Source organism: Bombina bombina, chromosome 5, assembly GCF_027579735.1.
Source record: "Bombina bombina isolate aBomBom1 chromosome 5, aBomBom1.pri, whole genome shotgun sequence".
Lineage (NCBI taxonomy): Eukaryota > Metazoa > Chordata > Amphibia > Anura > Bombinatoridae > Bombina > Bombina bombina.
In genome coordinates this window covers 270,154,099-270,182,002 of record NC_069503.1, presented here as the reverse complement: position 1 = coordinate 270,182,002, position 27,904 = coordinate 270,154,099, and the positions used below count along the sequence as shown (strand labels likewise).

The 27,904-nt window shown below is 38.0% G+C and overlaps 1 protein-coding gene across 1 annotated transcript in view; it reads right to left on the bottom strand.

Annotated features, from left to right (window-relative positions):
• The window catches only part of GTPBP10 (GTP binding protein 10), a 194,703-nt gene that overhangs the window by 129,463 nt on the left and 37,336 nt on the right, over positions 1-27,904 (bottom strand). The window contains exon 4 of the mRNA XM_053713989.1: positions 24,706-24,850. Coding sequence (XP_053569964.1) covers positions 24,706-24,850 — 145 coding nt within the window. The remainder of the gene's footprint in view (positions 1-24,705; positions 24,851-27,904) is intronic.

Here is a 27,904-nt window from a genome sequence, read left to right as displayed (position 1 = left end):
AGAAACTGAGAGTGATCTGGATGAATAGGAATATGCAGATATGCATCTTGTAAATCTATTGTGGACATATAATGCCCTTGCTGAACAAAAGGCAGAATAGTCCTTATAGTTACCATTTTGAATGTTGGTATCCTTACATAACGATTCAATATTTTTAAATCCAGAACTGGTCTGAAGGAATTCTCCTTCTTTGGTACAATGAATAGATTTGAGTAAAACCCCAGACCCTGTTCCAGAACTGGAACTGGCACAATTACTCCAGCCAACTCTAGATCTGAAACACATTTCAGAAACGCCTGAGCCTTCACTGGATTTATTGGAACGTGAGAAAGAAAAAATCTTCTTGCAGGAGGTCTTATCTTGAAACCTATTCTGTACCCTTGTGAAACAATGTTCTGAATCCAAAGACTGTGAATCGAATTGATCCAAATTTCTTTGAAAAATCGTAATCTTCCCCCTACCAGCTGAGCTGGAATGAGAGCCGCACCTTCATGTGGACTTGGGAGCTGGCTTTGGCTTTCTAAAAGGCTTGGATTTATTCCAGACTGGAGATGGTTTCCAAACAGAAACCGTTCCTTTAGGGGAAGGATCAGGCTTTTGTTCCTTATTCTGACGAAAGGAACGAAAACGATTAGCAGCCCTATATTTACCTTTGGATTTTTTATCCTGGGGTAAAAAAGTTCCTTTCCCCCCAGAAACAGTTGAAATAATAGAATCCAACTGTGAACCAAACAATTTATTACCTTGGAAAGAAAGGGAAAGCAAAGTTGACTTAGAAGACATATCAGCATTCCAAGTTTTAAAGGAATACTAACTTTTGCTGACCTTAAGCAAAACGCACTCAACATTAAACATTACAATGTTAATATAAATAAAAGGTACCTTTTCATTTTGAAAAACGAAGCTCCCTTTAGCATAAAAATAAACTTTTACTTTCTGTCAATGACGTCTTTATCCAGCCCTCAAATGTGGGCCGTCTAAGCAATAACATACTTGCCAATCGTATGGCCAGTATTAGCATGTAATTTAAATACATTTTCGTCACTCATCGCATGCGCAATTGTTTTCTATTAGTCTTGCATGCGCATATTGGCACAGAAGCCGACATCGCTGACAACAGACAGAAAATAACGCATGCGCACATTAAATTTCAATCTATCCGATGACGTTGCGTGAAATTGCGCATGTGCATTGCGCCCGGTAGTCGCCATCTTCCAACTGGAGTTGTCCTCCAGGATTGGAATACAGCTACGGACTATAAATCAGTGGGTTTGGAAAACAATTAAAATTAAAAAAGTTATATATTGAAAACGAATAAGATTTCAAATAGGATGTACATTGAAAAAAGATTTATTTAACAGTATACTATTGTTACAACACGAGAGTATATTTGACTACAGTTGCCCTTTAAGCCATAAAGCTCTTCTAGCTAAAATAGCTAAAGACATATACCTGACATCAACTCTAATGATATCAAAGATGGCATCACAAATAAAATTATTAGCATGTTGAAGAAGTTTAACAATGCTATGAGTATTATGATCTGTCACTTGTTGTGCTAAAGCCTCCAACCAGAAAGTTGAAGCTGCAGCAACATCTGCCAAAGATATAGCAGGTCTAAGTAGATTACCTGAACATAAATAAGCTTTTCTTAGAAAGGATTCTATTTTCCTATCTAAAGGATCCTTAAAGGAAGTACTATCTGCCGTAGGAATAGTAGTACGTTTAGCAAGAGTAGAGATAGCCCCATCAACCTTAGGGATTTTGTCCCAAAACTCTAATCTGTCAGATGGCACAGGATACAATTTCTTAAACCTTTTAGAAGGAGTAAATGAATTGCCCAGATTATTCCATTCCCTAGAAATTACTTCAGAAATAGCATCAGGGACGGGAAAAACTTCCGGAATAACTATAGGAGGTTTAAAAACCGAATTTAAACGTTTAGATTTAGTATCAAGAGGACTAGATTCCTCTATTTCTAATGCAATTAAGACTTCTTTAAGCAAAGAACGAATAAATTCCATTTTAAATAAATATGAAGATTTATCAGTGTCAATATCTGAAACAGAATCCTCTGAACCAGAAAAATCATCATCAGAAACAGAATCAGAATGATGATGTTCATTTAAAAATTCATCTGAAATATGAGAAGTTTTAAAAGACCTTTTACGTTTACTGGAAGGAGAAATAACAGACATAGCCTTCCTAATAGATTTATCTCTTATATTAACAGGAACACCCTGAGTATTAGATGTTGATGGAACAGCAACAGGTAATGGAACATTACTAATGGAAATACTATCTGCATTAGCAAGTTTATCATGACATTCATCACAAACTACAGCCAGAGGAACAGTTACCACAAGTTTACAACAAATGCACTGAACTTTGGTAGATCCAGCATCAGGCAGCGTTTTTCCAGAAGTAGCTTCTGATCCAGGGTCAATCTGAGACATCTTGCAATATGTAATAGAAAAAACAACATATAAAGCAAAATCTATCAAATTCCTTAAATGACAGTTTCAGGAATGGGAAAAAATGCCAATGAACAAGCTTCTAGCAACCAGAAGCAATAAACAATGAGACTTAAATAATGTGGAGACAATAATGACGCCCATATTTTTTAGCGCCAAAAAAGACGCCCACATTATTTGGCGCCTAAATGCTTTTGGCGCCAAGAATGACGCCACATCCGGTGACGCCGACATTTTTGGCGCAAAACGTCAAAAAAATGACGCAATCACAAACAACCTCCGGTGACAAGTATGACGCCGGAAATGACAAAGAATTTTTTTGCGCCAAGAAAGTCCGCGCCAAGAATGACGCAATAAAATGAAGCATTTTTAGCCCCCGCGAGCTTAACAGCCCACAGGAAAAAAAAAGTCAATTTTTAAGGTAAGAAAAAAATGAATTATTCATATGCATTATCCCAAATAATGAAACTGACTGTCTGAAAATAAGGAATATTGATCATCCTGAATGAAGGCAAATAAATGTTTAAACACATATATTTAGAACTTTATATAAAAGTGCCCAACCATAGCTTAGAGTGTCACAAAAAATAAGACTTACCCCAGGACACTCATCTACATGTAGTAGAAAGCCAAACCAGTACTGAAACGAGAATCAGTAGAGGTAATGGTATATATAAGAGTATATCGTCGATCTGAAAAGGGAGGTAAGAGATGAATCTCTGCGACCGATAACAGAGAACCTATGAAATAGATCCCGTAGAAGGAGACCATTGAATTCAAATAGGCAATACTCTCTTCACATCCCTCTGACATTCACTGCACACTGAGAGGAAAACCGGGCTCCAGCCTGCTGCGAAGCGCATATCAACGTAGAATCTAGCACAAACTTACTTCACCACCTCCACGGGAGGCAAAGTTTGTAAAACTGATTTGTGGGTGTGGTGAGGGGTGTATTTATAGGCATTTTGAGGTTTGGGAAACTTTGCCCCTCCTGGTAGGAATGTATATCCAATACGTCACTAGCTCATGGACTCTTGCTAATTACATGAAAGAAACTTCTTTATGTATATACTGTTTTAACATTCTGTGACATGCCAAATGGGGCTGACCTTTGGAATAATTAGCATGTATCTCTCCCGGTTGGTATTCATAACCATTAGACCGAAGCTTTTTTTTGGGCTGTCCCAGACACCGTAGAAAAAGTGCGCAAGTGTTTATGTTAACCCGGGTTTCCATGGCAACCAATGGTAGCTCCGCACGCATGAGTATTCTGAGTTGGACGAGACAGACCTGGGAGAATATGCCCGAATCAATCATCGGTCACACGTTTGGGTATGATACAGACAGGAACTACTGATGTGCACTTAATGCGTTAAGTGGATCCTATATATTTTTTGTACTCTTTTTACTTACACGTATACGATGTACGATGTTAGTAGTGTATAAAAGCACGGGTTGATTCACCTTTGGAAACGGCACAACAATATTAAGTTAAGAGTGATGCTACAAACTAAATCACATTCTAATATTTGCAAATGTTATATGCTGAAAGTTTGATAATAGATTATTTTGGCATTCGCACACCGGTAGTGCTTAGATACATAACACTTCCATTCAGAGTGAAAAAACGGAACGCAAGGCTTGCGTTCCATTCCAATGCCTATAGGTTTTTTGAATTAACTGATTACACACAGGTTTTGCTTGTCCAATTAATTTGTTTTGACTATGTGTATATGTATAAATTGAACACATTCTCACTTGTATGTTATGCTGATGAAGGGGAAGATATCCCTGAAAACGTTACATAAATAAAACAAACCTTTGGTTTCACTTGGATTGAGAAAGACCTGTGAGTGCATTTACTTTTCAAAGATTATCCAGTTCATTCTTGCACCCAGGCGGATGTCCCTAGGAGGGTAACACAGCTAGATGGACGGTATATATATATATATATATATATATATATATATATATATATATATATATATATATATATATACACATACATATACACACACACATATATATACATTACATATATTACATATATACATTACACTATTGCAGGACTGAAGTGACACAATACTGCCTTACATCCACTGTACTTATAGCCAGCACCAATGGTTCCTAATGTATCCTGGACTCCTAATGACACTCTGAGGCCAGAGGGGCAGGAGAGGAACAAGGCTGCAGTATGTCAGATTACTATAAACAGGAGGAGAGACACAGTAAATACTCAGTGCAGCTGATTTTACTGTGTGATTATGCACAACACTGGTCTGGGTGAGCTGTTGGGGGCAAATGGATTTTGTATTATTTAGTCTAAACGAAAGTCAAAAAAGTCCAGCACTCATACACCAACCTGCACGCTGCCCAGGGTACTGCAATCCCACAAAATTGTAAAAACCAAAGGAAGCAGCAGCATAAATTGTCACAATGTTTTATTGGCACAAAAAGCCCACAACGTTTCGGGGATTCACCCCTTAATCATGTGGATACAGAGTAACACTAAATCTCTACCTTTTATACACAGGTGTAATTAACACACAATTATCAATAAACAGGTACAATTTCCATATTCATACCACCCTCTAGTGGTGGTTCTACCAAATTACATCCTCATTTTTCAACTAAAGGATACTAAGAAGAACAAAGTGTCTTAACTCCTTAAAAAATACATAATTGCAAATAAAGAAAACAGCCTATGAAAATAAAAATTAGCACACAGTAAAAAAAAAAAAAATAGACCAATCAAGGTCCCTATTCATACCTTTGGGTTGTAAAGTTCCCAATTTAAATATCCAAAAAGCCTCTCTCCTTTTTAATAGAATCTCCCTGTTACCACCCCTCCTTGGTCTATGCACCTGCTCAATAATTTGAAACCTAATTTGCGAAATTTGATGTTTAGCTTTGATAAAGTAATGTGCTACAGGGGCATCTAGATCCCCCCCTCCTAATGCTAGATTTATGCTCATTCATTCTTTCACGTGCCCTGCGTATCGTCTCAGAACCAGAAATGTTGTTAAGCCCCTTTCTTCTCCACATAGTTTGGTAACCTCATTCATTTGAAATCTTTGCCAGAATGATTATTGCTCTCTCTGGAGGTACACGGAGCATTGCCAATTTTGTCTACTGATTTCTGAAGACATTCAGCAATCTTCTAGTTTATTTTGTCTTCAAGTTACCGTGAGGGTCGGAAGGCTACTTCGGTTTTTGCTTCAGGGTTGAGGCGTCTAATTCTCAGAGCTCACTTGGAGGCGGATTAATAGCTGCATTTACATATTACAGCATATTTGACCCGTTCTGTGTCTACTTTTTAGATTTCAATGAGGGGGCATCAATAGATTCTTTATTTTTTTTCCACAGTTAATTCAAAATCATCCTTTTTTATGTTTTGGTGTAGGCTGAGGTAACTTTTGGCAGTTAAGCCCTTGCAGGCCTTCTCAGTCTGAGAACACCTTTCACAAAAGAACATATGGAGTACCTTCATTATTTGCCTACCTCCAGCAAAGTCAAAGATAAGCCTAGTTACTAGTAAGCTGGGAGGGGTTTTATAGAGCTCTTGGGGTTTTGGAATCTTTTCCTCCTAGTGGCCAGAAAGAGTAATTCCCAGGAGTAATGGATTGTTGGACTCTCACCACCTGCACAAAAGAAAGTAGACATCCACAGATTGCTGGATCCTTCATTTTTGAGCTGGCTACTAAATTCTGTCAAGTCCTCTCTAAGAGACACATTACAAATAGGTGCCAGTCTGATGTAGGGCATAATGTAACACTTGTTACACTGTTGCAGGTATTGTTTTGATCATCTTTAATGTTAGAGCCACAAAATTTATTGTATAGCCAATTAGCACACTGAGGCAAGAATCGCTGTTTGCTTTTCACCAGGATTTTTCTGTATACAGTTTTACCAATGAACTCTGGGTAAGTTGTTTGGTGCATTGGTAACAATGTATTCAGAATACTTCAGGAGAAAAGCAAACAAGGATTCTTGCCTAGATCTGCTAATTTGATAAATATTTTTTGTGGCGCTTACTTTTATGAAATGCAGGATTTTAATCTCACATGTTTATCTCCCCCAAAACTTATATGAGTATCATCTTTGATATCACTAGGTGTACAGATGCCGTGCATTTTAGTCAGATTAGCACCCTGTGATGTTTTGGACAAAGACATCTTATCTGGTACCCTGCTTCAATGGAGTCACACACTAGAGTCAACATGTTTCACACTGAAGAAACGTCAGGGCCCAGAGAGCTGCAGCTGGAAAGTGCATGTTTTCTTTCTTTTCTTATTAAAAATAACTGAACAAGTAAAATGACTGCACAAAATGTTTTACGTAAACCAGATGCTTTTCTAGAATTAGAAAGGTTAGAATGTTTTAATACCAAGTAAGACATAATAACTGCAACTAAAATGGGTAAATTCTTAGACCACATTATAAATAAATAAATGCAGTAACACTTTAGTATAGATAGATATGGTGCCTACATTTACATAGCTTTTTTATTCCTTCTAAAACAAATTTTCAGTCATGTTTCTCAAATCACAAATAGAACATTTTAATTTCTAGGAAAAGTATAATCTGCCAAAAATATTCAGAGAGATACAAAGAAAGCTCAAAAAGATGAAAGCTTCAGCAATAGTAATATCATACCATGACATGAATGCAATATTATGTCAATCTGATTAATGCCCCTATACATTTCTGTATTTCCTTTTATGTTCTCAACCAGGTATCTACAATGAAAATATTAACTTCATAGTCTGTTTTGAATAATAGATATAATGAAATAAAGCACTTGCATCTTTTCAAGCACAAAGACAACAAGGAGTGAAGAAGACTATAAATAGAAAGAAGAGCATAAAACAGGAATTGATCATTTTATTTTGAACTTAAAAGCCAGTAAGAAAATAGAGGAGCCAGACCTATTTTTTAAGAGCCAAAAAGGGAATTTGTTTGCTGTTATTTAAGTGCCAAAATTTCACACAGTGCTGTAAAATTAAAGAAACACTAAACCCAACATTTGTCTTTCATGATTCAGATAGAGAATACAAATAAACATTCAAATGTACTTCTATTATTTCATTTGCTTTATTCTTTAGATAGCCTTTGCTGAAGAAATAGCAATGCACAGGGGTGAGCCAGTCACACGTGGCATCTACGTCCAGCCACCAATCAGCAGCTACTAAGTCTATCTAGATATGCTTTTCAGCAAAGGATACCAAGAGAATGAAGCAAAATAGATAACAGAAGTAAATTAGAAAAGTGTTTAAAATTGCATACTCTTTCTATATCACGAAAGAAAGAAAAAAATGGGCTTCATGCCCCAACCCTTTGAGTGCTAAGCACTTTCCCACCTGGGTACTAAGATTGTTTAAGTTTTTTTTTTTTTTTTTTAACCTTTTTTTTTCAGACCCCCAAGACTTACACTGTTGGAAAAGTTAGGCGATTACCTTTCTAATGGTGGGTCTGTAGCTGCTTAGATGCCTGAGATACAGGCTTCTAAGCAGCATGCCCCCTGCTCCTATACTTAACATTGTTAAGTACAAATAAAGTTGCACAGTGACGTCATCACGTTATTGCGCGTGACTTTACCACGCAAAACGGGAAGCACCGGCGATGCCTGTCACTCTACAGACACGATCGCCGGGGAAGGAGCGGGTGGGAGCCCCCAGATCTCCCTCAATGTGGGAGAGTGCTAGTAACGGCTGAGCCGTCATTAGCACCAGAGTGGGAAACTGACGGCTCAGAGTCGTCATTAAAACTCAAAGGGTTAAAGAGAAATAGAGGCTACAGGTAGAAAGGCTCTCAAGCTTACAGCTTAATGAAGTAAATATAAGACAAAAAAAAACTCAGATTTAGGTGAAAGTCAGTGACACATTATGGAAAATGTATGAAAAAGTAACAGTAAGACTAATATAGTTGCAGTTGATATTTGCTATAAACTCCAAGACATGTAGTCTTACACCACCAGACTTAAAGGGACATTAAACACTAAATACAAAGTATTGAGGTTATTCCTAGGCTCCCTCTAGTCATGGGTGCTGCCATGTTGAAATCTATCATTCACTACATTCCGCGCCTATGATTAGAGGGAGTTGCATGAAATGTATTTAGTGTCTATAAGTATGGAGAGAGAAGAGAGGAGAGAGAAGAGAGGAGAGAGAAGAGAGGAGAGGGATTTAATATTCTTCTGATACTTGTGTGTAGATTGTTGACACTGTTCATACTCTTTGTCATGGTTTTATTTATTGTTCTCTTTTCTATTCTTTACTTCCCTTCCTGTATTTTGTTGGTGCTAATGATAAAACCGGAGTACTAAAACTGTGGCACTGAATTAATAACTTTACTATAAGCCAGAGTGGATTTGATTTAAATCAAATCAATGTAACTCATATTTTAAATCTCTAGTCAATAATACTCAATTTAAATCATGGTTTTCTACAAAAAGGTTTAATTTTTAGAACAATTATGAAATTGGGAGGTGAACTATCTCCAGTTTAATTAGGTTAACCATTCATATTTGATCAACTTTTAGCTGTACTTTATTGGAAGGAGAAAAATAATCATTGCCTTACTAATAGCAATTTGCCCCTCCCTCATCATACTTAGGCCATTGCACAGATCTGTTCCACTCCAGACCCTCTTTCATTGAGTTTCTTTAAACATAGTAAAGGGTTGATTCTGCATACATAGAATTACAGGGAAATAATGGGATAAAGGGGACAGTAAATTTAAAATAAAAAAAAAACAACAACAAAAAAACAACTTTCCAATGAACTTTTAATATCAAATGTGCTTTGTTCTCTTGGTATTCTTTGTAGAAAAGTATATCTAGCTAGGCTCCGAAGCAGAAATGCACTACTGGGTACTAGCTGCTGATTGGTGGCTGCAGATATATGCCTTTTCTCATTGGCTTCCCAATATGTTCAGCTAGCTCCTTCGACAAAGAAGCCCAAGAGAATAAAGCAAATTTGATAATAGATGTAAATCGTAAAGTTGTTTAAAAATTGTATGCTCTATATGTCTATATATATATATATATCATAAAAGAAAAATTTAGGGCATGTCCGGGCAGTAAACAAAATAGTCACAATACTGGAAGCTAAGTGAGGATTGTATACATTCCGCCATGTATCTTCAGATCTATATTCCAACTAGACCAGATTCCCTTATTAACATTGGAGGCTACTGAATTGGGGGGATAGGATTATTTGTGACCTTCAAGCTGTTCCGGTCTGGACTGTTGGAAACCTGGTGGCCAGTCGAAGGAGCCTTTCAGAGCCTTGCAGAAACCTGCCCTTTATCATAGTAATTTAGCCTACTCATATTCTGTGTATAATATACTATTAAAGTGTCTGTGGCCAATATATGTGCCTGATTATTATTAATAATAATATTATTATTATTATTATTATTAAGGCCTAAAAATACCTTCCCTCATGTTCATCAACCCCTGCTGCTAGCAATGAGGGTATGTATTATTCTATATAATAATCTACTAGTTTAAAATGTGTTGTTTTTTTATAGGTTAAAGAGTGTAGACTATCATATGACAATCCAATAATATTTTAATAATGTATGACGTGTGTTCATTACTGATAGGTATATATAAGATACCATGTCTGTATCAACTTTACCGTGCTTGTTTTGTAGTGAAAAAAAGAAAGAAAGAAAAATGTGGGGTTTATGTCGATTTAAGATCTTGCACTGAAGAAGAGGCATGCTATTTCTGCAGACACAAATTCCGTTTTAAGAACTACAAAACAAATAATATTCAACAAGAAAAGGGGGGCGCCCTAACAGAGAGGAAAACATACAAACAAACAAAAAGAACACACACAAGATATAATATAGCAACCGAGTGGTCAATAAACAAAAAAGTGAGTCCCAAATGGATAGTCCAAATAAGGTAAAGGATTTCCAATGTTTTGAAAGTTGAGCTTGCTCATTGGAGAAGGTCCTGGTATAACCACTTGCCAATGACTCTAGAAGACAAGGGCACCAAAATTACATAGTACAGTTGGTCAATGATGAAAGCAAAAGTGCTCACAAATAAATAGCACCCTAGAGTGCTCTAAAAGTAAGTTGGAACCTCTCAGTTGTCCAGCAAACTGTGTAATCCAACAAGCAGAAAACTTCCAATGGCATAAGATAGTGATATATGTCCAAACATTTAACAAATGAAATACAGAAAGATAAAAAGAATTAAAGGGACACTGAACCCAAATTTTTTCTTTCGTGATTCAGATAGAGCATCAAATTTTAAGCAACTTTCTAATTTACTGCTATTATCAAATTTTCTTCATTCTCTTGGTATCTTTATTTGAAATACAAGATTATAAGTTTAGATGCAGGCCCATTTTTGGTGAACAACCTAGGTTGTTCTTGCCGATTGGTGGATAAATTCATCCACCAATAAAAAAGTGCTGTCCGGAATTCTGAACCAATAAAAAAAGCTTAGATGCCTTATTTTTCAAATACAGATAGCAAGAGAACGAAGAAAAATTGATAATTGGAGTAAATTAGAAAGTTGCTTAAAATTGCATGCTCTATCTGAATCACAAAAACATTTGGGTTCAGTGTCCCTTTAAGAATTCAGGACGCAGCCCTGTTCTGTAGTGAATATGTTGGCCAGGTGGACAATAGCAAGAATAATGCGTCTGATGCCAGCTATTGTTTTCAACTTTTGTCTTTTGATGCAATTGTCTTTTGGAAGTGCTATGTATAATCTCACTGATTACTTACTTTTTTTTCTATTTCTCTGTACATGCTTTAAAAGTTATAAAATAAAAAAACAACATTACATGTTCTAATGAATAAAAAAAAAATTTTTTTACCAGAAAGGCCCTTTAACAATAATATCCCCTTTTCATGTTTTATGAGCACATTTTAGAAAAACTTAAAAAAAACAAAAAAAAAACACTTCAATAAGGTATGCGATTGCTTTGACGTACTGTATTAAAACAAATAGAGAACCAACATTTTTTTCTTCTAATTTCTACCCTAACATTTTCATCTCACAGTGCACAACATCTGCACAGAGGAATAAAGTTAAGTTAAAACTACTAAACTACTTCCAGTGGGGTGGAATAATACTACTACTTCCAGTGGGGTGGAATAATACTATGTGGAGAATGGCTTGCTCATTATGTTAAAGAGAGACTGATATATTCTTAATAGATCAGGAGAAAATATTGTTTTGCCATTTTAATTATAGATATATAGGATGGTTTATTAAGTGAAAACACAAAACAAGACAATGTAATTGATACGCTGCAGGCATAGGAATTAAGTTAATTTAAAAAAACAAGTTTCTATGGTTAGGGATTGCAACAAAAACTTTTGTTTGATCACGCAAATATTCCTTAACAAAGACGACACAAAACAGTAATCTACATCAAAGGAAAGAGTCCCAAATTAATCTGATGTAATGAAGAGGCAATCTTCCTTAAAGATCAAATAAAGGGCTTCCAGGATTTTTAAAGGAACTCATTGAAAAAAATTATTATTATAACTTATGTTTAGCTTCTATCATTAAAGAACACCAACTGTTTTTTTTTTTAAACCCTATATTTAAAGAAAAAGGTATGGTCCACTTCACATGACTTTTGTAATGCTTGATGTAATAAAGAACATAATACCAGCCTAATCAGAAAACGTTGCATACACTGTTGATTTTTTTTCTCCTAAAATGAAAGGAAATATTAGGTTTTCAATGTTTTAATAAACGGCAAAGACTACAAGAAAATATCCAATTTTGGACAAAATATACATCAATATCATTATAAAGCCCAATAACGTGGGGTGAAACGTGTTGATGATAAACTGTGTTAACCAAGAAGATAAAAAATATAGAAGTGAGCGCTGGAGATGATATCCTACTACCTCAGTTAAACCCCTCAAATTTTAACCAGACAGAAACCATTAAATAAAAAAAAGAGGAGCGCTAAATGCACGGATACAATTTAATATATATATGAATCATATAGTAACAAAATAAGTTATAGTATCAAACTAAAAATGTTTAAAAACCAGGACGTCTCCTGTTCAGAATAAAACAGCGTTATAAAATTTCGGTAGTGTGTCAAACATATATATTAGAGCAAATTCTCTCAACATATGCAATGTAGAAATAAGGGCAGATTGCAGTAAACATGTAAATAGTTAAGTCCCAACTGCTATGTGCGAACTAATTAGGGCAATATATTAATAACCACCAATGTTAGAGGGGCTTATAAGTGCTTATGACTTCAGAAGTCGGCCAATATTGGCAAAGTACCTTTATCCTCTGACCAAATGGATGGAGTTGTTTCTGTGATCCGTTTTTCCAGTACCTTTCTGCGGCTTTATCTGCATCCAGGAGGGCAGCTCGTGGCGTCTGTTTGCAGCATGTTGGTTGTGTCTGTGGTTCCTCTTAGCGGCTCTGTCCGCGTCTAGGAGGATAACCTGAGGACTCTGTATGCTGCATGAGTCTCACCTGACTTCAGTTTGACTTTGGTCCCGTCACTATTGACAGTTCTATCAATTTGAAGAAAAAATTACCGTAGCGCTACAGTGTGAATTAACGATGCGGTGCAGACTTGGCTAGTCTGAAGATACCAAGAGTGGTGACAGGGGGATCCCTGCTCAGTAAGAAGTGTCTACGCGTTTCGCCCTGGACTGAGCTTTATCAAGACTTATAATCCGCCATGTTTGGGGGCTGTTTTAAATAGCCCTCTCTTTGTTTCAATTGGTGGTTGTGGTTAACCTTTAAGATTGAATTTTTGGATGGTTTTCTAAAGGTGGTATTGCCTCATTGCCCTTCAATACAGTATTGTCTACAAAGCTCTCAAATTGTACTATTTCGCAGTATGGTCAATATAATTAGATATTTATAAATGCCGTGTACATATATCGATAAAAATAATAAAACTCAAAATTAAATTATAAGATCTATACGATATATAATATATATCTACAAATTAAAATCTGTGTTAACCAAGTGCCCATTATCAAAAGTGCCCATTATCGCAAAGAAGTCGCTCGAGCTATAACGGATTGCTCTTTCGTACATTTGTACTAAGTGCAGGCTACGAATAACACCTACGAAACATTGGGAAACTTGTGCAAGTTAAAAAACAAAATTTATGCTTACCTGATAAATTTATTTCTCTTGTGGTGTATCCAGTCCACGGGTTCATCCATTACTTGTGGGATATTCTCCTTCCCAACAGGAAGCTGCAAGAGGACACCCACAGCAGAGCTGTCTATATAGCTCCTCCCCTAACTGCCACCCCCAGTCATTCGACCGAAAACAAGCAAGAAAAAAGGAGAAACTAAAATGACAGGGAGAAACTTAAAATGACAGGGAGGGCCGTGGACTGGATACACCACAAGAGAAATAAATTTATCAGGTAAGCATAAATTTTGTTTTCTCTTGTAAAGGTGTATCCAGTCCACGGGTTCATCCATTACTTGTGGGATACCAATACCAAAGCTTTAGGACATGGATGAAGGGAGGGACAAGGCAGGAACTTAAATGGAGGGCACCACTGCCTGTAAGACCTTTCTCCCAAAAATAGCCTCCGAAGAAGCAAAAGTATTGAATTTGTAGAATTTAGAGAAAGTATGAAGCGAAGACAAAGTCGCCGCCTTACAAATCTGTTCAACAGAGGCCTCATTTTTAAAAGCCCATGTGGAAGCCACCGCTCTAGTGGAATGAGCTGTAAATCTTTCAGGAGGCTGCTGGCCAGCAGTCTCATAAGCTAAGCGGATTATGCTTCTCAGCCAAAAAGAAAGAGAAGTTGCTGAAGTCTTTTGGCCTCTCCTCTGTCCAGAATAGACAACAAACAAAGCAGATGTTTGTCGAAAATCCTTCGTAGCTTGTAAATAAAACTTTAAAGCACGAACCACATCAAGATTGTGTAAAAGACTTCCTTATTTGAGGAAGGATTAGGACATAATGAAGGAACAATAATCTCCTGATTGATATTCTTATTAGATACTACCTTAGGAAGAAACCCAGGTTTGGTACGCAAAACTACCTTATCTGTAACTCTAATATGTTGGTCAGGCGATAGGAAGATTTCTTGTGTCTAATAACTACACTATTGTCTTTCTTGTTTGATCTCTCTTATGTAATTCCAAGATACCACTTTAAGCATACTATTCATGGTAGAGTTGTCTGAGCTTAATCCCTAACTAATTATTGACTGACTGTAAGTAAACTGTATTACTGTATAAATGTTGTGTCCTCAACTACACCTAAGTTGCCAGATCCCTTGGGGGGATCTCTGTCACTTTGAGGACACTTTGCAGATATAGTAATAAAATGAGGTATAGTGTTGAAAGGTAACACTTTGACCCGGCTAGAAGAGGTGACTCCCTATTAACTGAAGAACTGACCTATGTATCCATTGTCTCTTGCATTATTGTGTTTGTGATGTTGCCCTTCAAATTGTAACTGTTTTATGAGTGTTTTGATTAACTCAAAAATATTTTTCAAAAAAAAAAAAAAAAAAACCTTATCTGCATGGAAAATCAGATAAGGGGAATCACACTGTAAAGCAGATAACTCCGAAACTCTTAGAGCCGAGGAGATAGCTACTAAAAAACAGAAATTTTTCAAGATAAAAGTTTAATATCTATGGAATGCAAAGGTTCAAACGGAACCCCTTGAAGAACTTTAAGAACTAAATTTAAACTCCATGGCGGAGCAACAGGTTTAAACACAGGCTTGATTCTAACTAAAGCCTGACAAAACGCCTGAACGTCTGGAACCTCAGCCAGACGTTTGTGCAAAAGAATAGAAAGAGCAGAAATCTGTCCCTTTAAGGAACTAGCAGACAATCCTTTCTCCAATCCCTCTTGGAGAAAGGATAAGATTCTAGGAATCCTGACTTTACTCCATGAGTAACCCTTGGATTCACACCAATGAAGATATTTACACCATATCTTATGATAGATTTTCCTGGTGACAGGCTTTCGAGCCTGAATTAAGATATCAATGACCGACTTGGAAAAACCACGCTTTGATAGAATCAAGCGTTCAATCTCCAAGCAGTCAGACGCAGAGAAATTAGATTTGGATGTTTGAAAGGACCTTGAAGTAGAAGGTCCTGCCTTAGCGGCAGAGTCCATGGTGGAAAGGATGACATGTCCACCAGATCTGCATACCAAGTCCTGCGTGGCCACACAGGACCTATCAAAATCAGCGAAGCTCTCTCCTGTTTGATCTTGGCAATCAGACGAGGGAGCAGAGGAAACGGTGGAAACACATAAGCCAGGCTGAAGGACCAGGGCGCTGCTAGAGCATCTATCAGCGATGCCTTGGGATCCCTGGACCTGGACCCGTAACAAGGAAGCTTGGCGTTCTGACGAGACGCCATGAGATCCAGTTCTGGTTTGCCCCATAGTTGAACCAACTGGGCAAATACCTCCGGATGGAGCTCCCTCTCCCCCGGATGAAAAGTCTGCCGACTTAGGAAATCCGCCTCCCAGTTCTCTACTCCTGGGATATGGATAGCTGAGAGATGGCAAGAGTGAACCTCTGCCCATAGAATTATCTTTGAAACCTCCAACATTGCCAGGGGGCTCCTTGTACCCCCCTGATGGTTGATATAGGCTACAGTCGTGATGTTGTCCGACTGAAATCTGATGAACCTGACCGCAGCTAGCTGAGGCCAAGCCTGAAGAGCATTGAATATCGCTCTTAGTTCCAGAATGTTTATCGGAAGGAGGGCTTCCTCCGGAGTCCATGAACCCTGAGCCTTCAGGGAGTTCCAGACTGCGCCCCAGCCCAGAAGGCTGGCATCTGTCATCACTATAGTCCATTCTGGCCTGCGGAAACTCATTCCCCTGGACAGATGGACCCGAGATAGCCACCAGAGAAGAGAATCCCTGGTCTCTTGATCCAGATTTAGCAGAGGGGACAAACTGTGTAATCCCTATTCCACTGATTGAGCATGCAAAGTTGCAGTGGTCTGAGATGTAGGCCGGCAAACGGAACTATGTCCATTGCCGCTACCATTAGGCCGATTACTTCCATACACTGAGCCACTGACGGCTGAGAAATGGAATAAAGAGCACGGCAGGAAGTTAGAAGCTTTGACAACCTGGCCTCTATCAGAAAAATCTTAATTTCTACTGAATCTATCAGAGTTCCTAGGAAGGAAACGCTTGTGAGAGGGGAGAGAGAACTCTTTCCTTTGTTCACCTTCCACCCGTGACACCTCAGGAATGCCAGAACAATGTCCGTATGGGACTTGGCGATTTGAAAATTTGACGCCTGTATCAGAATGTCGTCTAGGTAAGGAGCCACCGCTATGCCTCGTGGCCTTAGAACCGCCAGTAGGGACCCTAGAACCTTCGTAAAGATTCTTGGTGCCGTGGCTAACCCGAAGGGAAGAGCCACAAACTGGTAATGCCTGTCTAGGAAGGCAAACCTGAGAAACCGATGATGATCTCTGTGTATCGGAATGTGGAGATAAGCATCCTTTAAGTCCACGGTAGTCATATATTGACCCTCCTGGATCATAGGTAGGATGGTTCGAATAGTCTCCATCTTGAAGGATGGGACCCTGAGAAATTTGTTTAGGATCTTGAGATCCAAGATTGGTCTGAAAGTTCCCTCTTTTTTGGGAACTATAAACAGATTTGAATAGAATCCCTGCCCCTCCCTTGGAACTGGGTGGATCACTCACATAACCAGAAAGTCTTGAACGCAACGTAAGAATGCCTCTCTTTTTATCTGGTTTGCAGATAATTGTGAGAGATGAAATCTCCCCTTTGGAGATGAGGCTTTGAAATCCAGAAGATATCCCTGGGAAACAATCTCTAGAGCCCAGGAATCCTGGACGTCTCTTGCCCAAGCCTGGGCGAAGAGAGAAAGTCTGCCCCCAACTAGATCCGGTCCCGGATCGGGGGCTACTCCTTCATGCTGTCTTAGAGGCAGCAGCAGGTTTTTTGGCCTGCTTTCCCTTGTTCCAAGCCTGGTTAGGTCTCCAGACTGGCTTGGACTGGGCAAAATTTCCTTCTTGTTTTGCAGTAGAGGAAGTTGAAGCTGCGCCACTCTTGAAGTTTCGAAAGGAACGAAAATTAGTCTGTTTGGTCCTTAATTCGTTGGACCTATCCTGGGGAAGGGCGTGGCCTTTTCCTCCAGTAATATCAGAAATGATCTCCTTCAATCCAGGCCCGAATAGGGTCTGCCCTTTGAAGGGGATGTTGAGAAGCTTAGACTTTGAAGTAACGTCAGCTGACCAGGATTGAAGTCATAGCGCCCTACGTGCCTAAATGGCAAAACCTGAATTCTTAGCCGTTAGTTTTGTTAAATGAAAAACGGCGTCAGAAATAAATGGATTGGCTAACTTAAGAGCTTTAAGCCTGTCTAGGATATCATCCAACGGGGTCTCCACCTGTAGAGCCTCTTCAAGAGACTCGAACCAGAAAGCCGCTGCAGCAGTGACTGGGGCAATGCATGCAAGAGGCTGGAGAATAAAACCTTGTTGTATAAAGATTTTCTTAAGGAAACCCTCTAATTTTTTATCCATTGGATCTAGGAAAGCACAACTGTCCTCGACGGGGATTAGTTGTACTCTTAGCTAGGGTAGAGACTGCTCCCTCCACCTTAGGGACTGTCTGCCACGAGTCCCGTGTAGCGGCATCTATGGGAAACATCTTTTTAAAAGCAGGAGGGGGAGAGAACGGTACACCTGGTCTATCCCATTCCTTCGTAATAATTTCTGAAAACCTCTTAGGGATTGGAAAAACATCAGTGTAAACAGGCACTGCAAAGTATTTGTCCATTTTATACAATTTCTCTGGGACTACAATGGTGTCACAGTCATCCAGAGTCGCTAAAACCTCCCTGAGCAACACGCGGAGGTGTTTGAGCTTAAATTTAAACGCTGTAATTTCAGAGTCAGACTGAAGTAATGCCTTCCCTGAATCAGAAATGTCACCAACAGATAGAAGCTCTCCTGCTTCGGCTTCTATACATGGTGAAGGTATATCAGACATAGCTACTAAAGCGTCAGAAAGCTCTGTATTTGTTCTAGCCCCAGAGCTGTCTTGCTTTCCTTGTAACCCTGTCAGTTTGGACAATACTTCTGTGAGGGTATGATTCATAACTGCCGCCATGTCTTGTAAGGTAAACGCATTGGACGAGCCAGATGTACCTGGCGTCACTTGCGCGGGAGATAAAGGTTCTGACACATTGGGAGAGCTAGGTGGTTTAACCTCCCCTTTGTCAGTCTGAGAAACCTCTGGTGATAAATCTTTAAAAGCCATAATATGGTCTTTATAACTTATAGAAAGGTCAGTGCATTTGGTACACATTCTAAGAGGGGGTTCCACAATGGCTTCTAAACATAATGAACAAGGAGTTTCCTCTATGTCAGACATGTTTAACAGACTAGTAATGAGACCAGCAAGCTTGGAAAACACTTTAATAAATGTGAAAAAGCAATTAAACAAAAACGGTACTGTACCTTTAAGAGAAAAAAACTACCACATAAACTGCAAAACAGTGTTAAAAAGTAGTAAACTCTACGAAATTTTTATAGTGTGTATAAGAGACTAAAGCAGCATTGCACCCACTTGCAAATGGATGATTAACCCCTTAGGCCCCAAACCGGATTAGAAAAACGGTAAAACCGTTAAAAAACAGTCAAACACACTGCCACAGCTCTGCTGTGGCTCCTACCTGCCCTTAAACACGATTTTTGCAGGAAAAAACACCTCTATAGTGGTCCTAGATGCCAGAGGACTCCTTTAGGGAAGCTGGATGTCTCAGTCTGGATATCAACTGCGCATAAAATGCGCGAAAATAGGTCCCTCCCACCATGCACTCAAAGTCAGAGGGCCTTAAAAAAGTACTCCTAGGAGAAATCTAACAAGCCATGTGGAAAACTAGGCCCCAAATAAAGATTTATCACCCTGAGAGAAAAAACGTTTTTCTGTAAGTTATGCAAACGTTTTTACACTAAGTAATATGAGAGTTAACATGAATATTACCCTTATCTTGTAAGCATGATCCCAGTCGTTGTTAAATCACTGTATCAGGCATACCTTAAATATACCAGGCACTGTCAGCATTTTCTAGACCTTATCATCTCTCTAGAAAAAAATATACTGAACATACCTCAAAGCAGGTGATCTGCAAACCGTCCCCCCAAATGAAGTTTTCTTTCCATACTCTTCAGTTATGTGTGAGAACAGCAATGGACCTTAGATACAAACCGCTAAGATCATCAGCCTCCAGGCAGATTCTTCTTCCAATTTCTGCCTGAGAGTAAAACAGTACAAGCCGGTACCGTTTAAAAATAACAAACTCTTGATTGAAGGTAAAAACTACACTAAGTCATCACATATCTCTTGATACTTCCTTTCTTGTCGAGGGCTGCAAGAGAATGACTGGGGGTGGCAGTTAGGGGAGGAGCTATATAGACAGCTCTGCTGTGGGTGTCCTCTTGCAGCTTCCTGTTGGGAAGGAGAATATCCCACAAGTAATGGATGAACCCGTGGACTGGATACACCTTTACAAGAGAAACTCCCATCTTCAATCATCACATAGTGGTGTCACTAAAAGATGCGTCACTAAAAGACGTGGCACATTCAACGTGCAGATCGGAAGAAAGTCCAGAGCATAGGCAGCTGGTAAGATAATCAGCAAGGCAGACCTTACAATCCTTTTTAATCCACAGACGCCGAACAAACCCGGAGTTACATAGGTCAGTAAATTAACCTACATAGTGTTTATTTTATTTTACACTCACCTTGAGATATTAAGACACCCATTGAGATTACTACATAAAGGGAAAATAACTGACTAAAAACCAAGTTTGTGATATTTTCTGGGAACAAAAACATCAATACTGTGGTAATAAGCCAAATAGCACATTGGCAACATAGAACGCTATTGACAAAGAAAAACAAACATATGAGAAATAACCGTTAGTGAAGAGTGACTTTGTAACCAAATAATTAAAAATACACCAGCCTAACAAAGTGAATATATAACACCATCTTTACCAGTGTCGTCACTAGGGTTGGTATCACCCGGTGCGGTAAGTAATGGTGTCACCCCCCAGTAATGGTTTTTTTTACTGCAAGAAGAGGATTTCACACACACATTTAGACACACTTAAAAAAATGCCTAGAGCTGCTCCCTGGCTCAGCAGAGCATCAAATGAAAGATAAACAGTGCACTCTAAAAATAAATCACTAAAGAAAAGGTTTAGGTGCGCAAACTATGAAAATTCTGCTCTCTGACTCTGTTCCAAGTCTGTCAGGGCACAGCCCCGGGCCGCGTGCCTACCGCTTCTTATGGCCAATCACCTCTGCACTCTGCCCACCCCCACCCGACCCTCTTCTCCTACCTCTTCAGTGTGCACTTAGTGTACCGTAACCATACCGGTCTGGTGAGCATCATACGTGGCTCCTTCACTTTAGAGACAGTGTCAGACAGTCATGCGGTGAGGTGCCAGGCATCCCCCTCACGTTTAGAGAGACAGCACAGCAGTGAGTGACTCCACTGCTCCACACATCACTGAGCAGTGAGCACAGATAGGCAGGCAGGTTTAGGCTAGCAGCACAACATCGTAAGCCCAACGGCACGCCCACAATATTCATAGTGAAATTGGGCAGGGGAGGAGTAAAGTACAAGCAAGCAAAAACAGCTGGGAAAACTATTTGTGGAAATTGTAGCACGGGCTCAAGGGGCAAAAAAATTAAGTGTGCCTACAACTTCCCCAGTCCTACTTATGTTCACAACTGCTGGCCCCTCTAATAAAAAGAAATCTATGCATCTCTAGATTGTTTTCGTTTGAATTTCAATAAAATAAAAAAAAATTGCTGGTGGTGTCACCCCTGGAGGGTGTCACCCGGGTGTGGTCCGCACCCCCTATTGATGCCACTGATATCTACCCTTGTGACTGAACAGCAAACATTGTTTCAAGTCTACAATATGCAATGTATTAAGGCATTTATTTATATGTAAATAGACAGTGTCTGTTAACTGTATAGAATATAGGTATTTTAGTGTTGGGCCTTATCATTTGTGGAAATTGTTTTTATTATTGAGATACATTTTATGTAATTTTTTTAGGGAAAATATACTTTTGATTTTTTATGATTTTTGCAGGAATTGAATAGATTTTTTCTGTGTTGCAACATTCTTTATATGGAAATATTTTTTAACATGTCTGCTATGATCTCACTTGCGTGATCAAATTTAGATAATCCGGCATTTGTGTAAAATTGTCTAATAAATAATTTTGATTCTGAAACTTCACCCTCTGTATAATTAGAGTTACACATATCCTTGACTTTAACACTAGTGCTATTCTTAGCACCCCACCTATACGATATATTACTTTTTTTTTACTATTGCTATCCAGGAAGAGGATAGTTTTAAGTGAGGCATAGTTGTTATTTAGTTCAGCGCCTTTTACTTATATTTATCTACACTTAATATTTTTAAGTTTGTCGCTGGTGCATATAATTACTTCTAACAATGTGTGGGAAACACTATTTCACTTATCCTTTCATGGCAAATAACTACTTCACTGCTCATCCTCCTATTAATGCAACCCTTGAGAAATGCTAAAAAATGAACAACTACTTTTTTCTTTTTATAGGGACAAGGTAGTCTAAATAAAACATTGTTTCAGGTAGAGCATGCAATTTTAAGAAGTGTTTCTATTTATTTATGATATCAAATTTACTTTGCTCTCACTGTATCCTTTCTTTAAAAAAAAAGCATACTTAGGTAGACCCATGGGCAGCAATGCACTACTGGAAGCTAGATGGTGATTGGTAGTTATGCTCATATGCTTCTTGCTACTGGCTCACCAGATGTATTCAGCTAGATCCCAGTAGTGTAGTGCTGCTCTATAGCTGACTAATACCTGCAAATGGATTGAACATATTCTTAAACAGTTATAGGTCTTTATGTCTCGTCAAGATTAAGCACATTTCTAACAGACAGCTTGTCTCATGCCCTGCAATTTACCAGCTAACCCTCTATAGCTTCTCCCTTGCTTAACCCCTTAATGACCACAATGTACCCTGTATGCCACTGGTCGTTAAGGGTTTTTTCAGGACATAATAGCACAAGTCTAGCAAGAACACGCTATTAATGCACTCCCTCCAGCAGGCTTTGTGCAATAAAGCAGTCTCAACGCTGGTGGCAAGACCGCGCTATAAAACAATCAAGTTCCAAAAAAAGACCAGTGACATACAGGGTACGTCGCTGGTCCTTAAGGGGTTAAATAACTAGCTCTGCTTTGGTTGGTAGAATACTTGCTGTGAAGCATGTTCACAATTATACTGTGTTTGGGAACCATGAAATTCAGTACACAAAATGGTCACTCTGCAGACAGATGTCTAAAATGGACTACAACACCTTTGTGTAGTGGAAGTAATGGCATAATGTAGATCTAGATCTTGCTGCTTGTGGGGTTCCAGCATATGCTTTCATATGGTGACTGAGCATAGCTGCCAGAACCCAAGGTGGTTGCCACTAATGGGAGAGTTAGAGAGCTATGTGGTAGGGATCAGGGAGGTGGGAGAGTTGAAGAGAGATCCCTACACTGCAGAACAAATCAAAAACAAAAAAGCCCTATAAACTGCATACTGGCAGACTGTCTGCCAGTAAATAAGATGGTGGTAAAGAGTGTGGGTAGGAGTAAGAGAGCGGTTTGGGAGGAAACAGGGAGGTGTCAGGTGGGAGGGTAATCCCTACATTACAATGCTATTACACCAGCTAATTAAATCCCTTTACTGCCGGGAATTTCAGAAGTGTGGTGCGCAGCTTCAATTAGTGGCACTTGCCATCTAACTACCGAAAAGCAATGACAAAGCCATGCATGTCAGCTATTTCTGAACAAAAATTTGTGTTATCAATGCACAAGTTTTATGTAAATAATTTAAGTGAGAAAGTCAAAGTTTGTGGAAAAGTTAATGATGTGTGGGCCTAGATAAATTACCTTGTGCTGTCTACTTTTAAAAATATAAAATAAAAAAATAATATACATATATCCACGTGTATATATATATATATATATATATATATATATATATATATATATATAAAATATGATGTGTATGCACTCCCACTATCCAGAGATAACTGCCAGGGTGCTATAATAAAAAGCAAAGTTCGTGATAAGACATTTGTGGCAACAACAAAAACTTTTATTTTATTTAACGTTTCGGGACTAAACCCAGTCCCTTCCTCTGACAAACAAAAAGTGTACAAATTGAGCCTTTTAAAGGCCTCTAGAACCCTCCCCTAAGAGAACAGCCAATCCTGACCTCCAATAATAAATATATATATATATATATATAAATAAATACATACACACACATACATTTTTTATATATATATATATATATATATATATATATATATATATATATATATATATATATATATATATATATATATATATATATATATATATATATACACACACAGACACACACACACACATATACATACACACACATTATTATTTTTTTTTTTTACAAAGCTCAATTTCTGTTTAAATGGAAAGATAGCAAAAATACTAAAAATTCTGAAATTACAGGTTAAAGAAGTGGTTAAGACAGAACATGGTTTATTGGTTTACCTCTTGCAAGATTTTTTGGTGTTTAATAAATGGAAAACAATTAAAAAGGTGAGATTATCTGACTGCTATGGGGACACACACACACACCGTAAAATACAATTAAAAACAAGGTTTACACAATACACACAATTGAGAAATTTCAAATTGTGCATTTGAAAAAGAGTTCCATGCAATTATAGTTAAAAGATTTTTAAATGTGTATAAATACAAAATTATTTTTGACACTATTTTTTTTTATTTATTTTTTTTACAAAAGGAGAAACAAAAGGCCCAGCTTCCCCATAACAGAATATCTTCAATGGGTTTCAAATAGCCCAACAATATTGTAAGCTTTGCGTGTGTAGCAGACTTTAAATAGCTCTCCCCGTGAATACTACTCAACTCAGAGCCCCACTAATGCTGTTTTCACAGGGTTAATGAAATGTTCACAACAGTTCTCCCAAGATATACAGTAGTTAGAAACGAGAGGCTTACCACACTAGTCGCAGTCCCGTTGGAGTATGACAGGCAAAGTCCTACAACGTCTGATCAATTTTATACATTCACACACACATAAAAACTTACATAGCCAGTGAAACACAACCGGGGAATTTTAATGAGTGAAAGAGACTCACCCTACTAATCCAATGTCTGCAATGAGCTTCAGGTCCATGCGGATTATTCTTTTCTGGCCTTTAGATGGAATGAATTCAGTCCTAAACATGCCCCCATAACCACCTCTGGCAACCAGCAATCTGTCTTCCTCTTTATCCAGATCTCCTACAAAATCAGTAACACGAGTTAAAAGTACAAATAATTATTTTGTATATAAACTGAACCCATTAGGTAATGCACCACTATATTTTACATAAATATAGCCTGGAGTGACCTAACTTACTTTGCTTTAGAGAGACAGTCAAAAGGAAACTTTCATAATCTGTATAGAGCATGCAACTTTATACAACTTACCAATTAACTTCTATTATCTAATTTTCTGTGTTCTCTTTGTATCCTTTGTTGAGAAGTATACCTAGGTTGGCACAGGAGCAGAAATGTAATACTGGGAGCTACCTACGGATTGGCAGATGTATATACAATACATTGCATAACTTTTAGGCAGGTGTGAAAAAATGCTGCAAAGAATGCTTTCAAAAAATGAAATAGATATTTTTTATCAATTGACAAAATGCAAAGTGGTGGAACAGAAGGAAAATCTAAATCAAAATTTGGTGTGGCCACCCTTTGCTCTTCTAGGTACACTTGCACAAAGTCAGTCAGTGATTGCACAAAGTGTGCTAATGATCATCAGTTTAATATGTAGATCGAAACACAATCAGTAACAGAAACAGCTGTCTAGGAGGAATGAAATTGGGTAAGGAACAGCCAAACTCTACTAACAAGGTGAGGTTGCTTAAGGCAGTTTAATGTCAAAAGTCATACACAATTACAAGTCTAAACAGCATCAAGATGCATCATCAAGGTTTCTCCCAGGCAGAAATTGCAAGGCAGACAGGGGTTTCCAGATGTGCTGTCCAAACTCTTCTGAAGAAGCACAAATAAATGGGCAACCTTGAGGACAGTAGACACTGGTTGGCCAAGGAAACAGTGCAGCAGATGAAAGACACCTATGCTTACTTCCTCTTTCCCAGGTAAAAGATTTCCATCAGTGTCATCAGCTCAGAATTAGTAGAAATCAGTAGAACCCTGGTACACCCATCTAATGTCCGGAGAAGTCTGGTCAGAAGTGCTCTTCATGGAAAACTTGCAGCCAAAAAGCTATACCTCATAAAATGGAAATAAGGCGACTTATCTATGCACAAAAACATAGGCACTGGGGTGCAGAAAAATGGCAGCAGGTGCTCTGGACTGATGAGTCAAAATTTGAAATATTTTCGCAGTAGAAGGCAGCAGTTTTGTTTGCTGAAGGGCTGGAGAGAGGTACAAGAATGAGTGTCTGCAGGCAACAATGAAGCATGGTGGAGGTTATCCATCAAGCAATACCCTCAGGGAGGCATCTGATTGGCACCAAATGTATTCTGAAGCATGATAATGACTCCAAACATACAGCCAAAGTCATTAAGTACTTTCTTCAGCGTACAGAAGAACAAGGAATCATGGAAATCAGGGCCCTGATCTCAACATCATCAAGTCTGTCTGGGATCACATAAAGAAGCAATTGAGGCTGCCTAGAACTGCAGAAGAACTGTGGTTAGTTCTTCAAGATGTTTGGAACAATCTACCTGCCGAGTTCCTGAAGAAGAAGAAGAGTCCAAGTGCCCCCATAAGATTTGATGCTATTTTAAAGGCAAAGGGTGGCCACACCAAATATTGATTTGATTTAGATTTTTCTTCTGTTCACTCACTTTGAATTTTGTTAATTGATCAAAATACACTTATAACATTTCTATTTTTGAAAGCATTTCTACTTTACATCATTTTATACACCTGCCTAAAACTTTTATTGTATATACCTCTTGCTACTGGCTCATCAGATGTGTTCAGCTAGCTCCCAGTAGTGCATTGCTGCTCCATCAACAAAGGATACCAAAATGGTCTGATAATAAAGGTAAATTGGAAATCTATCTGAATAATGAAAGCAAAGTTTTGGGTTTCATGTGCCTTTAAATAAAAAATACAAAAAAAGTTGCTATTTATTTTCCATAGCAATTTTTTTTTTTATTTATCTATTTACTTATTTTATAAAAAAAAAAAAAAAAAAAAAAAGGGTCAAAGACTTGAAATGGAAACTTGGAGCTGAATCAGATTATAGTTATAAACTTGTAGCATGTAAGGCATTAAACAAAAAAAAGAAATCTTTATGGAGAAAGTAATGCACGATTTCCCGAAATAATGTCCAGAACCTATTACGCTTCTTTTTACATTAGAGGTTTATCTTATTATTTGTTCTTTTAAATATAATTTATGATATTCACAGGATCTTAATTGTGCCCCTAAACGTGTTATCAGAGCAAGTTGTGGAAGGCAGCAGCAACTTTTATTTGTATTTTAAACCAATTATTTTTACATAATATAAACACTTAAAAACTTGAGTAAGATGTTTTGTTTAGAATATTTAATCATACCTTCAGCATAATCTGAAGAATGTATTGGCAAGAAATTTTGAATGGAGAGAGAGAGAGTAGCTTGGGGTTTTCTGATGAATTTTGCTAAAAGTAAGTACTTTATCTAATCCTTAAATCTTTGTGTGCAGTTGCAGAAGAGCAGGTAGCAATGTATTTCAGTGTTCCCTCTTTAACTGGTAAGTGATCCCACTGATTGCTATGCCATCACCCATTAAAACCATCTCATACAACCAAAACCAAGTGATTGGCTCCTTAACATTTCCTAGTTAAGAAGGTCTACTTTTAATATGTGGCTGCAGTAAGAATTGATTTTGTTTGTAATTTCCTTTCCAGTGGGCACATTGTTGGAAAACATATGATTTTAATTATTTTCAGTATGAAAGGTAATTTCTGAATAGATTCTGATCTTATTACCATTATCCATTATTAACATCAACAGGGCTATGACAATAGTTACAATTATGTAACACAGCTACAGATTGTAAATGGAAAAAGGGCCCTAATGATATACACTTGCCACTCAGTAATTGTCATACCCTGTAAATGCTCAGCATCAGAGATCAAAATAAATCAAAGTCCTGTACATCCAAGATAAAATAAGAGAAAGTGTGCATGACTTGTGTTGACATGGTTCTTAGTTCATCCCCTAAACTCTGTCTAAAACACACCATGTAATTTGCATATAACAGGTTTGTATCATGATGGTGACAAAATTGATGACCAGTCCCATCATAATTGAAAGATTGAACAG